This window comes from Phyllostomus discolor, chromosome 2, assembly GCF_004126475.2.
Source record: "Phyllostomus discolor isolate MPI-MPIP mPhyDis1 chromosome 2, mPhyDis1.pri.v3, whole genome shotgun sequence".
Classification (NCBI taxonomy): Eukaryota; Metazoa; Chordata; class Mammalia; order Chiroptera; family Phyllostomidae; genus Phyllostomus; species Phyllostomus discolor.
The window spans coordinates 202,946,256-202,963,039 of NC_040904.2; the positions used below are offsets into that span (position 1 = coordinate 202,946,256).

The following is a 16,784-nucleotide window of genomic DNA, read 5'->3' on the forward strand; positions in this document are numbered from 1 at the left end:
TCGACTGAAAACCCAAATGGTCAAGATTCCCTAATTCCCTTTCTTCATTGATTTTGACAAAGACACTAATTAGACAATAACCTTGGCTTCTTTTTCTTTTCCAAATAAAACCAAACCGAGGAAGGAAACAGCAACATTTTAAGAAATCTGAAGGCAAACAGTTGACAAGAACTAGCCCTGAGGAAGGGAGAGGCCGGTAGTCCCGAGCTCATGGGCATCTAACGTGCAAGACCTCGGGCCTTACGAAATCAGTGGGCCGTCACGGCAGATGCTGCTTTCTGGGTAGAACCACACGGTGAAGTACGTGAAGCGGGATCACTTACAGAGTGCCTAAAAGCTCTTCCACAAATAAACTTTCCAAGGGAAGTTCTAATAGCCTGTTGAAATAAGTAGTTTATATTTAGAAATGGCATTGGCAGTGAAGTCTCTCCCCCTTTCTACTACCTAAGAAGAATACGTGAAGCTCTCAAAGAAACACTCCCATGATGGAAAATCGCTAATAGCTGGCCAGCGCGTCCCCGAGAGCTGCCCAGGAATGCGCCCCCACCGGACGGAGAGCCCGAGGTGTGTCAATCACATGAACACGGTCACCGGAACTCTTGGACGTCTGTCATCACTCGAAATAAACTGAAGAATATCAGCAGCTTAACAGGGATCGCAGCATGCCCTGCAACCACTTCAAAAAAGTGCTAAGAATAAAACAAACACAAGGCAAAAGAAAGGAGCGGCAACCACTCGCAAAGAGAGTGAGTAGACTAAACTGTAGACTTTACAATATAAACGGAAGGGCCCTTAACTCGTCAGTTAGGTACTTTCCCAAAGCGGAAAAAGAGTGGGTATGAGTTTGGAAAGTGAATTCCTTTTGCATCTAAAGGATGATGACAGCGAATAAATGGTCCAAAGAAATAGACAGCGCTGTTGCTCTGGCCGATGCTCTGGCCAGAGCCTGGTCCCAACGCAGCCACCCTGAGCTGGAAGCCGAGTGCCTTTCAGGGGTCAGCGTGGCAGATGGGACACCCACTGACACATTCAGCAGCTTCTGGTCTCTCATCGGCTAATCACATGGAGCATTGGGAAATGTGGTGAGCAACCTACAGCAAAACATGTAAGTTTTTTTTTTGGGGGGGGGAGTTTTTTCATTTTCATTGTGGTAAAATATATATGACATAAAATTTATCATCTTCACCATTCTTTAGTATATGGTTCAGATATTAAGTTCATTCATGTCCCTTTGTGCCCATCAGCACATCTGTCTCTCCAGAGCTCTCTTCATCCGGCAGAACTGAAACTCTGTACCCACTGAGCTGTAACTCCCACGCCCCCCACCCCCAGCCCCTGGTAACCGCCACTCTACTTTCTGTCTGTGAACTTGACTCTTCCAGGTACCTCATAAAAGGGGAATCATATCGTATCTTTTTGTTTCTGGCTTATTTTATTTGGCATAACTTTTTCAAGGCTAATGCATATCGTAGCATGTGTCAGAACTTCTTTCCCTCTGAAGGCTGACAATACTCCAGTGTAGGTGGCGGCCACATTTTGTCTGGGACGACATCCACCAGGGACACTGGTTACTGTGAATAACGCTGCTGTGCACGTGGGGGTGCGGGCGCCTCTTGGAGCCATTGTTTTCACTTCTTTAGAGTGTACACCCAGAAGCGGAGCTGCTGGATCATACAGTAATTTTGTTTTTCTTTTTTTGAGGGACCACCACACTGTTCCATAGCCCCTGTACCATTCTCTGATTTGATTTTTTAAGAGCACCACAAAAGAATTCCTTCCTTGACTAAAGTTTATCTTTACTACTGACAGAGAACATGAAGTCATAACTTAGGTACAGATGTCAGACGCTTCCCACCTCGTCAAGGAAACATTTTAAACCGTGTCAATATCTGAGTCTGGAAAATACAACTTTCGCCGAGCACTTCGTGCCCTTCAATGTCCAGAAGTGCTAAGTGACTCTCCCTCAATAAAGGCCTCGTGCCTGACAGAGCAGTGCGTGGGACAGGGTCGAGTACAAACCCACGGCCTGAGTTGTGTCAGCAGTATTCTTCCTATCTTCAGAAAGATGGCATCGCGTGACTCCTCCTCAGCCCTTGGGGACACAGCACTGGAAGGCTCTGAAAGTTTACGGGATACATTACTCGCTCTCAGCATCATCCCCGGCACGAGACAGGCGGGGTGAAAGGGATGGATCTGACATGGGGAGGCCTTACAGGCCACCTTCGATAAGCCATGGTTGCGGGCAACGGTTGCAGGCACTGCTTGTCTGCGGTCATCCCGCGTGGCTACGTCATCTCCCACTAACATCCGTCACTCATGCAGGCATGTGCAGACAATTGCAATCCTCCCCCCTACTCCTCACGCCAGCTCTGGCCAAAAGATTGTGGGCAGAAGTGACAAGTGTCACTTCCAGACCACAGCACACTCCCTTCCCCTACTGGGCCGATCACGCTATGGAGACATAAGATGGAAGAAGCTGGGAAGCCTAAGCCACCTCCGGAGGGCGACTGCCCTGGAGAGCTGCCTGAGACCCCTAGACTGTGCCTGAGTGAGAAATAAACTTTGGTTACAGCTGTCTGCAGTAACCCACTGAGATTTCGGTGTCGCTTCTCAGCAAAACCTAGCCTAGCTGAATGATATACCTCTACTCCTCTAATGTGAATTTCTTTGGGAAACTATCCCTCGCCAACATTCAGACTTCCGAGTCTCCAAGAGAGCATGTGACCAGGCCTGGCCAAACAGAGCCCCTGATTTCCCTCACCAACACTGATTGGGGAAGGCAGAGGACCCCTCTAGCCAATCATCATCACACTTTCCCTGCAGCCAAAGTGCACCGATGAGTCCAAGCAGGAAAGGTTCTGGATTTGTAGGGGAATTGCAAGGAACAGGCACTGTTCTTCCAAACTTGGACTTAAGAGGATGTAAATCTGGAGATGTGAGGGGCCACTACTAGGAACCTGAAAAAGAGGCCCAAAGGAAGAGAGCAAGGTCAAGGGAAAGAAGCCAACCGAACGACATCATCTGAACTTGGATCAAGCCATGCTTCAAGCTAGTACTAAACTACCTCTGGATTTTTTAATCACACAAGCCCATACAATTTCTTCTTTTTATTTTGTATTTTTTTGTTTAAATTCGGTTTGAGTTGAGCTTTCAATTGCTTTCAACTGAAAAAGTCCCAAGTAAAAGTTCATTTCAAGGATATTCAGCCACTCATAATTCTTACGGTCTATAAGTTTTAAGTTTTTAATCTGGTATCAAAGGCATTCCCCATTTATACTTTAGTCCATCTTTCCAATCTTAAATTCTCCTTCATGTGCCCCTTTTTCAACAAGATGGGTAATTTCTTCCTCTGTTCTCTCTAGAATATACCGTAGCTCAGCTCTGACTTGGATTAAGCTCACCTGGAATATTCTATCTCTTGGTCTAACAAAATAAACACTTAGCTATAAGGAAAGAATGTTAAATAAGATTTCCCTTCACATTATATTGCAAAATAAATACCATGTGAATGAAAGAGTTAATTTTTTAAAATATTTAAAAGGTTAAAGGTTAAAAATATATAGATTACTATTTAGTTCATCTCTGAATACAACATAACTTTCCAAATGTAAAAGCAATAGAATAAATCATCAGAGAAAAATACTGACAGATTGGCAACATAAAATCTGAAACATCTGTATATCCAAAAATATCAAAAATAATTTGGGGTGAAGGGGTCTACTAGACAAAAAAATTAAAAGACAAACAGCAAAGGCCTAATATCCTTAATAAACAAAAACTCCATACCAATCTGTTAACAAGAACGAGACTCCATCAAGTGCAAAGATAAAAAAATATGTATCTTACAAGACAGGAAATTAAATGACTCATAAGCATAACTGGTCAAACATTCTAATGATTAAAAAGCAAATTAAAAACAGCAGTTGTTCTCCCCTGAGGCAGAATTATAAGTGGTATCAGTGTCCTTATTTCGTTCAGTTTTTTTTCGTATAAGCATGTGTTGCTTGTCTAAGAGATAAAAGTAGACGCCATTTTCCTCCTATCAGACTACAGCAGTGTGTTGGTTGCTATTATTGTTATCTGCATGTGCTGTCTTGTGGGTTTTCCTATTCGTGTTTTGTGTTTAATGATAGAACACAAAGTTGGTGCTGGGAGTGGGCAGCCTCGCTCCTTGCTGCTAAAGAGAGTAAGTTAGCCCGAGCTTGCTGGAAAGCAGGTTGGAAATAACTACCAGGAGTCTTTTAAAAATATTCATACACTTTGGCCTAGTAATTCTCCTTCTAAGAATCTGTGCTAAGGAAATACTCAAAAGATGTGAATAAAGATTTATATACAAAGATCTGGCTACAGTGACATTAATAAAGCAAAACCTGGGCGAAAGGCTTTATTTGAAGGGCCAAACATACATCTCGGATATCTGAACTGGGGAAGAACACATGCTTACCAGAATATGATCTAACAGAAAAGCTGAAATGCATAGGAAAATCCTTGAAGTTTAAGTTTTTATTTTTTAGTAAGGCATTAAGGTGACATTTTTTTCATTAATTAAATTTGATTAAGTAAAGATTAATTAATTAAATTAGGGTTTTTTCCTTTGCTATGTGCCCCAGACTTCAAACTGGTCTCCCAGGAAAAAAGGATATACAGACCAAAAGAAGAAAAGAAAGGGAAAGGGGGGAAAAAGGGAGAAAGAAACAATGTTTCTCCTGGAGTACAACGAACAGGAAAGCCTCCCTTTGCCCCTATAAAGCACCACCAAGCTTCCTTGAATCTCCCCAGGGCTGGGTGCACAACCCGTGGTCGAGTGGCCAATACCCCCATGTAGTTGCTGTGTGTCAGGGACCAGACAGAGCAACACACGTGGGCGTCACTTAATACCCCCACTTCACAGAGGACGAAAATAAAGATGAGACAAGATTAACAGCTCAAGGTCACATGTCTTTGTAAGATTTCTCTGTTCCCGTATCAGCAAAAGTTACAGCAGATCGAAACTATTTGTTTTTCCCTCATTTGACCAAATCTCAATGTCTGATTGTACTTCATCATATCCACATTTTATGTATACTCATAAATATTCAAAATATTTTGTGAATTAGTGCCTATTTACTAAAGATGGCTTCAAATTCTCTTTTTAAAAGTCCACATGCAGATTGAAAACAAGGTTTCAAAATTTCTCTTCAATCTATATAGATGGAAAATATATGAAAAAAGCAAAGGAACTTTAGTCCCCAAGGGGAAGCAGTACATACATTCCCCTGAGTGTCTCTGTGGCAAGTGAACTCAAGGTCCTACTTCCAAATTTTAAACTTCTCATCTGTCACTGCCAAGAAGATGACAAGCCCACTAGAGGGTATTTTCTCTTAGCAAACTTCACACGTTACAACTTCCTTCTGTCAAGGAAGGCCTGGGCAAAGGCCAGACAGTGGTGCTACCGACACTTGCCTGAAAAATGTGAATTCACTCCGATGCGATTGATATTTTAGAGAATAGTGTGACTATAACGCAAATTTCACGTTCACGTTTAGAATGTTATGTTTCCTGCCAACCAATGTCATTTGGTGTGATTGTGTCCATTCAACATCCTTTCTGCTACTAATTAGTTACATACAGAAAGGGAAATCAAAACACGCAGAAACAATGACTTGAGATACAGACAATTCACAGGAGTGTGCTACTGTCAGACCTTAGAGATTTAAATACAACTGTTTTTAGCCCAACAGTTTTCTCCAGTGTCTCCAATAACCATTCAGTTGCAAATCACTTTTACCTCTGCAATGGTCCAGTGATGGGTATCAAGATGTCCAAGGTGTCCTTTTCACTATGATGGTGAACATCTCCCGGGCAATCTGCCCAGCACACCCCAACCCTCAGGTAAGAAATAACCCTTCCCCACCCCTAAAACCACAAATTCTGGGCTCTCCTTGGACCCTGCCCTGTCCCTCCATTCCTAGTTGTTGGTCCAGAGTAGACATGCTGGGCCATTCCTGATGGTCCCACCTCCTGGGAACTGCCTTAACCCAGGCTAAACCAGAGCCTACCCCTTATTTCTGTGTAGGTTTCCCCTTTATTGGTTTATGGAGGTACCAATGACATATAATGAATCACAAATAGTGTAATAAAGTGTGATACAGTTTGACATATGTACACGCTGGTGAAGCCATCATCCCCAAAAAGATAATGAGCATATCTAGTATCCCCAAACATTTCCTTGCACCCCTGTGAACTCTGTCCCTCCCCCTCTCCTGCACCCCTGCCCATCCCCGGGCAACTGCTGTCCACTTGATCAGATTTGTTTGCATGTTCTGGGGTTCTATATCAATGAAATCATACACCATGTAGTGTTTTGGTCAATGGCTTTCCCCACTTACTCAACTCTCAGGAATTTTTTCAATAAGCACTTACTGCACACCTACTATGTGCCAGACACTATATGGGGCTCTGTGCAGGGCTTATAAATAAGAGTAAAGCACAAAATAGAGTGAGCAACATCAGAGGCAGGGAAAGAGACCAAGAGAGGGACTCTGCCAGAGGAGATAGGGAGGAGATACAAGGCACTTTACACAGAGCGGGGCGTACCACTCCCCCAGCTCCGCCCCCAGGGAGGCCGCAATTGACAAGCCATTTTTATTGAGCTTCTCTACAAAGAAGCTTCCCTTTTCTTCACTAGTGTAGATATTTTACATCATCTCCAGGGGAAATCAACCCATGACAAATAAAATTACTCATGTGAATAATTAATAGTACCTGACATTTATGCTACTCCCACCAAAAGTTAAAATTATATCTCTTATTACTCTGTAAGTAGTATCTGTAATTCTGCTCCACAGAAATCCATCACACTTCCCAGAGCTCCACAAACCAAACTACCTGCAACTACATTCGAAATAAAATGTCTGATTCTGCAACAGAAGGACGCAGAATCAGACCCAAGAAGCTAGCAGTCTTCCATTAATCCGGGCACCACAGAAATTTGCAAAAATGTAAAAGTTGTTTTGAAGTTCTTACAAAAAGTTTAGAAGTTTAGGCATTCTTCTGAAGTTCTTTTACTTTGGAAAATAGTCACTCTTCATCTCCGGCTCTAAGACAACTTTAAAGGGGGAAGCCCACCCAGCTCTCCAAGTGTAGGGCAGGGGCAGCAGGAATGCTTCCGCTCTGGGCATAACAGGCCGGCTAACCACTAATCAGAACGCAGGGGTGACCAGGGATGAAGCTCAAAGATGCACACAGCATGCAGCATAACAGGAAATAACAGACCACATGCAAATACAGCCATCCCTTTACATTATCATTGCACAATGATTTCCTAGCATTCATCATTTTAGGACAAGATTTCTCAGTCTTGGCACAACTGACGTGTGGGGCTGGTAATCTCTGCCGTGGGTGGCTGTGGGATGCACTGTGGGATGTTTAGCAGCACCCCTGGCAGGGTCTCCATACATTGTCAAGGGTCCCCCGAGGGAGCAAAATGCACACCCACTCCCCAGCTCTGGTTGAGAACCATAGCTCTACAGGAAATTTTTGCGAGAGGTTACAAACCAATATTTCTTTTCCTAATAATACAAAGAATGTTTTCTTTGAGCTAAATTTGATAGAGAGTACAGAAATACTATACTTCCAAAAATCTCAAAAAAAAAAAAAAACCCAACCCACAGTCACGTAAGAAGTTAACAGCGTTTGTAGAAACATGTCATTTTTCTGTAAATCTAAAACTGATCTAAAAACTAAGGCTTGTAAAAAATACTTTTTAAAAATTAAAATGAAGATAGAAAGGCTGGGAGAGAAAGAGTAAAATGGAGTAAAAACCCTCTCTCCCCTGAGCAGCTTCCCTCCGGGAGCCCCTTTGAAGGAAGGAAGGCACCTAGACACACTGTGTGCCTGGGTTACAGCAAGACATGGGGCGGCCAGAAGGAAATAATGAGGAAGTGAGAAAACAAAATTCTCCCGTCTTCTTGTAAACTGAAACAAACAAACCAACCACTACATGCTTTTGTATTTCTTCTGACCTCTTTTGTCCCTACAGACCCCATCCCCTGTCCTCTGCAAGCACTTCCTGCGTCCCTGAGCAGTTATTTGCTCTGGTGTCAGAGCCCCTGGGGCCCATTGTGTATCTCCCCAAGATGGACTGTCCTTTATCTGTTTACCAGTCTCCCCCTCCGGGCAACACAGGTCTCTTGCTCACACAGGCAGGCAGGGGCTTGGACACTGTGGGCACCGCCCTCTCAGACCCCGTCCACCTGTGAATCCACAGCCTTCAAACCCACTGCTAGGTGCTTAATAAATGCTTGGTGAATGACTGTAAGCAGGGCTGGTACTGACTTCAGCCAAAGGGCGTAGGGGTGGTCCAGGCCCACACAGGGCAAAGAAGGAAATGTCAAATTAAAGCCCCTGTGTTCTCAGGGGTGATGGAGGGACAGACCAAGTGCTGGGGTGTGAAGATGGGATGGGGCACGTGAGGATCTGATTCACAGACCCACAAAAAGGTTTACACCTTATTTAGTGGCCTCATTCTACAAACAAAGGAAGAAACGGAAGCTCAAGAGATCAGATGGCTTGTTCAAGGCCACACAGTTAGTTATGGCGCTGGCCCAGGTGAAGGAGACCTAGACCCAGAGCTAAGCAACCCACCTCCCCCTCTTTGTTAAGTGTGTCTAAGACTGAAAGAGTTATTTAGTAACTGATAACAATAGCTAGTATCTACTGAGCATCTGGGGGGTGCCAAGCCCACACTAAAAATCCTCGGATTACCCCCAGGTTACAGTGACAAACACCAAGGTCAGAGAGGAGAACAACTTGCCACCAAGGTCACATGGCTAATCAATCTCAAAATCTCCCTCAAACTGTCATACTCCAAAATTCCCCTGGGATTAATGACCACACACCGGAGTTTACTGGTATACATCCAAGTGCAAGCAAAACCAGAGGACTCTGAACAAGAGCTGTGAAATGTATCAATATCCACACACTAGTTATGATACTGTGCTACTTACTGTTTTGCAAAGTGTTACTATTGGGAGAAACTGGGTAAAGGGTATGCCATATCTCCCTGTATTCATTCTTACAATTGTATATTATAAATACACAATATCTCAATTAAGAGTTGCAATTTTAAAAAAGTCTTGCCCGCTGGAAAGCTGGGCTATGCGATCTATATTTCTTTCACCAAAAATATGCAATTTCCAATGTCTCCAAAGCCAGTCCTTTTTCTACCATACCACACAGCCACTTCAAAAACCAATGCAAAATTAAGTCTGAGCAAAGGAAAACCAAGAAAGTAGCCCTGTTACATAGCATTCTGCCTTGCTGGACACTTTGCGTTCCCTCAGAAAAGTATCCTAATTGATTTTTTTCATTAAATTGACTTCTAGCCCCCCCCCCAAAAAAGAGGGGAAAATGTGATTCTACAAAATGTTCTCTCCCACCAAATAATCTCTCCTCATCTCTGTGTCACTGCTCCCTGCCACCCTCAAAAAATCTGTTTAAATTGTCCATTCTAAATCTTTCTTGAAAGAAGCAGCACCAAATCACTGGCCCTTTATGCCAGTGCCCAAATGGTCAGCTACTACTGCAAGGCAGAGCAAAGCAGTAAGTAAGACAGTGGGTTAGAGGCTGAGACAGATCCGTCAAGGTGTGACCGTGGCCAGGCCGTGACCTTAAACTTGAGTCCTGCCCTGGCCGGATGGATCAGTCGGTTTAGAACGTGGTCCGATGCGCCAAAGTTGCTGTTCGATCCCCGGTCTTCCCTCTAGGCATAGGAAGAATTCAGGGAGACAATCTTCGTGCCTGGCACTAATATTTACGCCGTCCTCTTTCTGTCTTTCCCCATTCCCCTTCGTAACAACGGAACCAAGCTAATTTTAAGTTCACCAGGCCACAAAGGAGTCGCCCCCCGCAACCCCCTCCTTGCTAAGGTTGGCAGATAGCCCAGAACACTGCCGACCTGCATTCTCTCCCATTTCAAACCCAGCAAATCCCACCTACCCCCTAAAACAAAGGAAAATCGGCTGGCCTCCGGGCACTGCCACCTGCCCAGCAGCCCCGATGCAAAGCGATCCGCGGCTCGTCGGGTTCGGGCTGTTCCTATTATTAGTGCTCCTTAATAACAGTGTCTAACGGTGCGTGAGGGTGACCGTCTCCGGAGAGATGTCGGCGAGCCCTCCGGGAGAGCCCACAGCGCTTCTGTGGATGCAGATGTCTCGCTAAAAACCCCAAGAATGTATAAAACAGCTCTCCCGGCAGGAAAAAGACAAGAGTTGCAAAGTTTCTGGAGGCGCATTTTTCCGCGTTTCCCCAAATCGCAATGCAGGCGCCTTGTCGCCCGCGATTGGGGGCGACCGGGGCGACCGTGGGTCACGACTGGGATCGTGCACAGGTCCGATGCACGCTTCCCGGCTGGCTGACGGCCGGCGAGAGGACCCGGCGCCCCAGCCCAGCGGGGAGGGGAGGGGAGGGGAGGGTCCCCCCAGGTACCGCGGGCTTGGGGGCCGACGCACTCACCGTCCGTGCTCCTCTTCGCCTCCCGGTAACACTGCCACAGGTAGCGCTTCATGTCCGGAGCGGTTCCAGGTGCGGTGCACAGGGGCCGAGCGGAGCCCGCACGCGGCGGCCCCCCGGCCGCAGTCCCGCATCCGCTCCGCAGGGCCGCCGCCGCCACCCTGGCCCAGGCCCCACGGGCCACCACAGCCACCGCCGCGGTGGCCATGCTCGCCTCCGCCCGGCTGCGCCTGGCACCGCGGGGCCGGAGCTCCGCCTGCACCCAGTCCTGCGGGCAGGCAGCTCCCTGCGTCTGAGCACGTGGCGGCGCGGCCCGCCCCTTCAGCCGCGGTGGGGCGGGGCATCTACGGGGGGGCGGGGCGGGCGGGGCAGTGGGCGGGGCCTGGTGCTCTCCGGCTGGGGCGGGAGTGGGGGCCGGAGTAGGGGCGGGGCCCGGGTGGCAGGGGCCACGCGCCGAGTTGGCCACGGTCACTTCTTGGCCCTGCGGCGTGCTGGAGTGGCCGTGCGGTTGGGCGGACGCCGGGTCAGGCTGAGGCCACATGGAAAGGGATGACTCGTTGCCGGCCTTGGGCCACTAAACGTGACCCCTGCGCCGCCCGCAGAGCTCCGCAGCATTTTCCTCCCGCGGCCGGTGCCTGTCCCCTCACTCTGGAGGTGACCTCTCTCCACATTAATGACCTCTGAATTCTGGATCTCCCCTGGATCGCGAGAGTAGGTCTGGGACGTCCCCAGATCCCCAGATTGGATCCTTGCAGTGCTGCGGTGAGGGGGCGTCTGGGCTGATTCACTCGAAAGGCACCCCCCACTGCATAACCTGGAAGGCCAGCGCCCCTCAGGAGATGTCTGCCTAGCTGGGGAGGCCACTGGGACACTGCCACCCAGCTCCTGCCCGCATTCACCAGCATGGTGCTCTTGTCTTTTCTCAGCCCTGCTAGGCTGCCCCTGTTTTGTGCCTTGTGGTTCCACCAAGGTCAAATAAACAGCAACTCCCACCATGCAACATCTCTGCATGTCTCAGCTCCTGCGGGAAAGACTGATAAGGCCCACCCAGGACCCCACTGAGAATCACTGAACTGCGAGGACTCCCAAAGCTATTAGCTACTCTTGAGCAGGATTGGGTGAGGGGAATAACTCTCAAGCCTGGCGCTCTGCCTGGGAGACCATACTGTCATCCATGAGATAGGTGTGGAATGACTGAAGACAAACAGCACAAAGCTTTAGTGTAGGCTTTAGCCGTGGCGGGGAGGTTCAGGAGATGCTTCATGGAAAAAGGTGGCCTCTGGGTTAAACCATGACAGATAATAACCACTACTTATTGAAGAGTATGCTGTGTGCACTCTCTCCGGCAGTAATTCAGTAATCCTGAAAACGTAGGTGCATAGTTTCTTCCATTTCATAAATAATGAAACTGAAGCTGAGAGAAGTGAAATAACTTTCCTAAGATCACGCAGCTGAGCTGATTTTTCCCTTTGGCTTCTAATGTACAAGGTAGGATTTAGTTGGGTGTTAAGGAAGAAGGTAGCCAATAAGTAATCCTTAACAGTTGATGGGTAGTATCAGACAAATCACTGATAAAATAAGAGGTAATTAAAATGCTTAAAACATATATGATTTCAAGTCCATGGACTCTAGTACTTTATTTTTTTTAAGCTTTTTAAAATTTATTTATTTATTTATTTTTAGAGAGAGAGGGGAAGAAAAGGAGAAAGAGAGGAAGAAAAACATCATGTGTGGTTGCCTCTCATGTGGCCCCCACTAGGCACCTGGCCTGCAACCCAGGCACGTCCCCTGACCAGGAATCGAACCTGTGACCCTTTGGTTTGCAGCCCACATTCAATCCACTGAGCTACACCAGCCAGGGGTGGACTCTAGTACTTTAAACTTTATGGCCTTAGTTTATTCTAATTTATATCTTTTCTTATTTGTGTTTCATTTAAAAAGTTTTGGTGATAGCAATTGTTTACAAGAAAAATTAATTCATAAGTTCAAAACAGATAAACTATAATATAAAGCTATCACGAAGTAGAGCTTTATAGCACTGCTTCACTACACTTCTAGATACAGAACCCTGTGAGATCAACACTCACATACCTACCATAGAAATGTGAGTCACTTAAAAATTGTTCTTCTTAGCAAAAATCTGTTACAGTATTTTTAAGCAGCTAAAAATGTACACATCTCATCAAAAAGTTCTAAATAAAGTAAGCAGAAAAAATTTACAGACACGGAAGAGCCCGTAATCATTTTAATTCTTTACTAGTATCCTTTGAGGTCCTCAACAAATACTGAGATCTCTGCAGAAAACACTTCTGAGGAACGGAATGGTAATCTGGCCTGTGAAAAAGCCACTTTTCTGAGATGAGCTCTGTTATGGGTTCAGAAGGATAGTTTGTGCTAAGAGGCCATAGCAGGCGATGCTGGTACCTGTTGGTGACTTGCTCAGTTCCACTCCCCACGTCAGCTGACAAAATCCTTTGCCGTGAAAGCTTTACTACATCATCTTCTGTACCCACAGATAAAATCTTAGAAAAATATTCTTTACTTTTCTCTGATGCTTCTTTTTCTGGACCATTCCGTATTTCAACAGTATTTTGTGTCTTCTGTTGGGTCTTTTCCTCGGCAGAAATAGAAACAATGGGTCTCAAGACCTTTTTCTTCTTTCTGGAAGCAATTTTTGATTTATCTGAAATTGTAGCAGGTGCCAACTCTGTGCTTTTAGCCCTCTGTAGCTTATCTGCATTTGTGCACATCACAGAACTCACTGTATTAGGACTCTGGGCGCTGTGGTAGTTTAACCTCAGCAAGTGCTTCCACAAGGAGGTGCCGTTCCTAGAACCCTCAGCAGCTTGCCAGCTCATGCCTTGAGGCCAAAATCTCCTGCCCCGGATCCATTCAATTTCCCTTACAAGACTGCAAAAGATCAGAAATTGTCAAGAGGTTATGCACAAGACAAGAATAACCGGAAGCATGTTTCTTTTCGAGACACAGAAGGGGAACTCACTGCAGGATTCCATGGACTGATGAATGAGAAGACCCCAGGGAAGTCGCCCTTAAATCGAGTGATCTGTACAAATAGCCCAGGGCCTCAATCATGACGTGATGACTAGAGTCGCTTGTCAGTAACTGACCTGCTGGATATTGGAAAATAAGAATATCAGTACCTTTAAAAATTACTCCTGACTTCACACATTTAAGAGAGAAGGATAAAAAAGACTTATCGATGGTGGCATTGGAACATCACCTTTCCTAGTATTTCTGCCAAACACATTTAACCTGAGTCTGCTTACAAGGAAACAGACAGGTACAGATTGAAGGACATTGGAGCAGGGAGGGCAGGACAAAACCTGACTCTTCACAGATGTCAGGATCACGAAAGACAAAGCCAGCCCACTTAAATGCCCTAAAGGACACAGCCAAATGCAACCGAGGGTCTTATATAGGGAAACGGCTAGGACACTTGGGGACATTTGAATGCGGATGCACAGTAGATGATAGTCTTACCTAATGGCCAAGTTACCGGGGCTTGATCATGGGTTGTCGTTATGTGGGAGGATGCACTTGTTGTGCTCAGAAGACACAGGCTGAAGTATCTAGAGATAAAAGTGTCCTATCTGCAACTTTCAAATGGTTTAGATAGAACTATGGTTGTGTGTGTCTGCGTGTGTACGAAAGACAGAGAATGCAAATGTGTCAAAAAACGTTAACAATTGGTGTGAATACAGGTGAACGTTATAGAGGTGTTCGTCATACATCGCCAAAGGCCACTGTCAATAATTCGATATAATTCTCTATAATGTGTTAAAAGTTAAAAAATGTACATTTTACAATCTAATTTGCAAGTGGTGCTCATTTATTCAATTTACTCATTCAATTTACCCATAAAAGACGGCTTTTAAGGGGAAGAATTTACACTATTGATTACAAACATAACGTAAGGCTGATGGGGCATTGATCAGAATATGTAATAGAGAGAGAGAGACTCCTGGATATTAAGGGCAAAAAACACTGACCAATGACCCTGCCAGCATCCCTGTATTTACAACAATAAGAGCAAATTTATGTGAGTAATTACCATCCATCAGGCCTCTATAACCTTGTAAGGTCTAAGCTATCATCACCTGCCTTTTTCTTTTTTCATTTGCTCTTTTTACTAGGACACGTGCCCACATGGTTCAGAAATGAAAATGTGTAAAGATACAAAGTGACGAGTTTATCTCCCATCTCAGTCCCCATCTGTGCAATCTACTCCTGAAATGCGTGTCCTTCCAGAGAATCTATGTGTGTCCAATGCCTTTTAAAGAGGAGAAAACAAAGGAGTTAAGTAACTTGCTCCAGTTGCTGGGAAAACAATCCGGGGGGTCTGCCTCACGCCCAAGCCCCTGCTCTTGACTTCTACACTAGGCTGCCTCTTCCCCACGATTGGCCTTCTGAGTACCAGCAGTGGCTCCTGCTTGCAGAGATGTTCTCTCGCTGCAAGCTCTGCTCCTTGAGTCATAGCCCGGGTCACACATTGCCTGCAGCTTCTGCTGGAAATCTGACAGAGAGCTTCAGCTGTTGTGCCTACTGAGCAATCCGCGGCCATTTTTCTTCATTTTGAATTATTGTCATGACTCCCTGGGATGTTCTCAGTTGCCCCAGTTTAGCTCAGCGGGATGCTGAGTTCCCCTGCTTGGGATGGCCACATTGCATTGGCCTTCATTGGCCTTAACAGGTTAACAGTGAAGAAGAACAGAACCAGGAAGTCTCATGGGGTGGCTGAGCAAGAACTCATTCCCAGAAATCCTCTAGACAGCGGCAACCAGATTCCACAGACTGTTCGTGGGGAGACTGAGGCTGTCACATGGATCAGCTGCTGCACACACCCTATTTCAGCCTCACGCCCCCTCGACTCTCCCTCGGTCGGTCACACACCTTACTTAGGTCCTCGGGATCTGTACCCTCATGACCCGTTCTGGATCGGTACCTGGAGATTTGACTTCAGAACGTTCTTGAACAGTCTGATTATTCTTTCTGGCACAAGCATAGTAGCTGCCAGGAAGGGACATCCTTGTCTCAGGCCCAACTCCAGTCCACTCTGTCCTCCCTCAGGCTCAGCACCAGCTGGGCAGCCCTATGCAGCCTGGTGAGCCCTCCCGGCCCGGGGAAAAGAAAGACCATTATGGGTTCATTTAACTGACCCTCCTCCCACTTCAAATCTTCATTGGGGATGCGTACACTGTTGGTTGTTTGGCAGAGAGCACCTCACTAAATCTTCAGAATAACCCACAGGCAGTCATTATTCCCTTTGAGTGACAAAAAAAATCAAGACTCAGGGGGGTTATGTTCACAAGCCTAGAAAACAGCAGAACTAGGATTCAAGTCTAGGTCCCTAGTATCCAAGGACCATAATTGCTAGAAGTCACATTGGTTCCTTACATTTTCCAAAAAAAAAAAAAAAAAAATACAACTAGAAAGGAACCATCAGTTACTGTTTCTGTTTTGTTATTCTCCATGAAGCCACACCCACTTTACTTCCAACCAAGTGTGAACTGAGGGTGGGAATGCAGGGGAAGGTCGTGCTAACTTCCCTGAAAATTTAGTCCCAAATTTTAAATGGTGAGTTTTCCTAGTCCCCTCCTTTTTTTCAGAACTAAATAAACAAAGTGGTATCTTTATTATTTCCTCTAGAAAGAGAAAGCACCCTGATTCATCCTCCCTTGCTTTTGTTCTTGCCGATTCTTCTTGCCCGGAATGCTCCACCTCACCTTCTTCACCAGGCAGACACCTGTCAGGACTCACGGCCAAGTCACTTTCCCCGGGACGTCTTCCTGTTGCCTGTTCTATGTGCTTCCCCACGGCCGCTCGCAACGTTGGCCATGGACGTTGCTATGGACGTGGACAGCACGCATCTCATTGGATCTCAGTTATCTCTCACTTGCTTATCTTCCCAACGAAACCACGAACTCCAAGAGCCCACAGACATGGGAACAGCATGGGATTTAGATCACAGAACTGAGTCTACTGCTTGCTGCCTTCGAGGTTTCAGAAAGCCACTGGGGTCTTTCTGAGCCTCAATGATTCTAATGTCTAAGTCAAAGGATTCTCTGCTCACCTGCACTAGGGTGGGTCATATGACATACCTGCTATTCCTTTGGCTTTAAAATTAGCTGAAGAATCATCTAGAGTCCCTTCCAGGTTTAAAGACTTTCCCAGTTTGTGAGAGCTACTTGACTTATTCCTGCAACCAGGAGCATTTAGAAGTTTACAACCCACTGGAAATGATTAAACCCACACAACAAACGAACAGGAAGCTC

At 45.9% G+C, this 16,784-nt stretch overlaps 2 protein-coding genes across 2 annotated transcripts in view; both read right to left on the bottom strand.

The window, feature by feature from the left end:
- NT5DC3 (5'-nucleotidase domain containing 3) overlaps nt 1–10,785 on the bottom strand; it is a 45,817-nt gene extending 35,032 nt beyond the window's left edge. Inside the window, exon 1 of the mRNA XM_028532294.2 lies at nt 10,495–10,785. Within this exon, the coding sequence (XP_028388095.1) occupies nt 10,495–10,699 (205 nt within the window). The 5' untranslated portion in view covers nt 10,700–10,785. The remainder of the gene's footprint in view (nt 1–10,494) is intronic.
- A 1,701-nt stretch (nt 10,786–12,486) lies between these two features.
- Nucleotides 12,487–16,784, bottom strand: part of LOC114513918 (putative tetratricopeptide repeat protein 41) — a 70,731-nt gene continuing 66,433 nt past the window's right edge. The window contains exons 15-16 of the mRNA XM_036019504.1: nt 13,493–13,622; nt 12,487–13,401 (exon numbers count right to left, since the gene is read on the bottom strand). Of these exons, the coding sequence (XP_035875397.1) occupies nt 12,732–13,401; nt 13,493–13,622 (800 nt within the window). The 3' untranslated portion in view covers nt 12,487–12,731. The remainder of the gene's footprint in view (nt 13,402–13,492; nt 13,623–16,784) is intronic.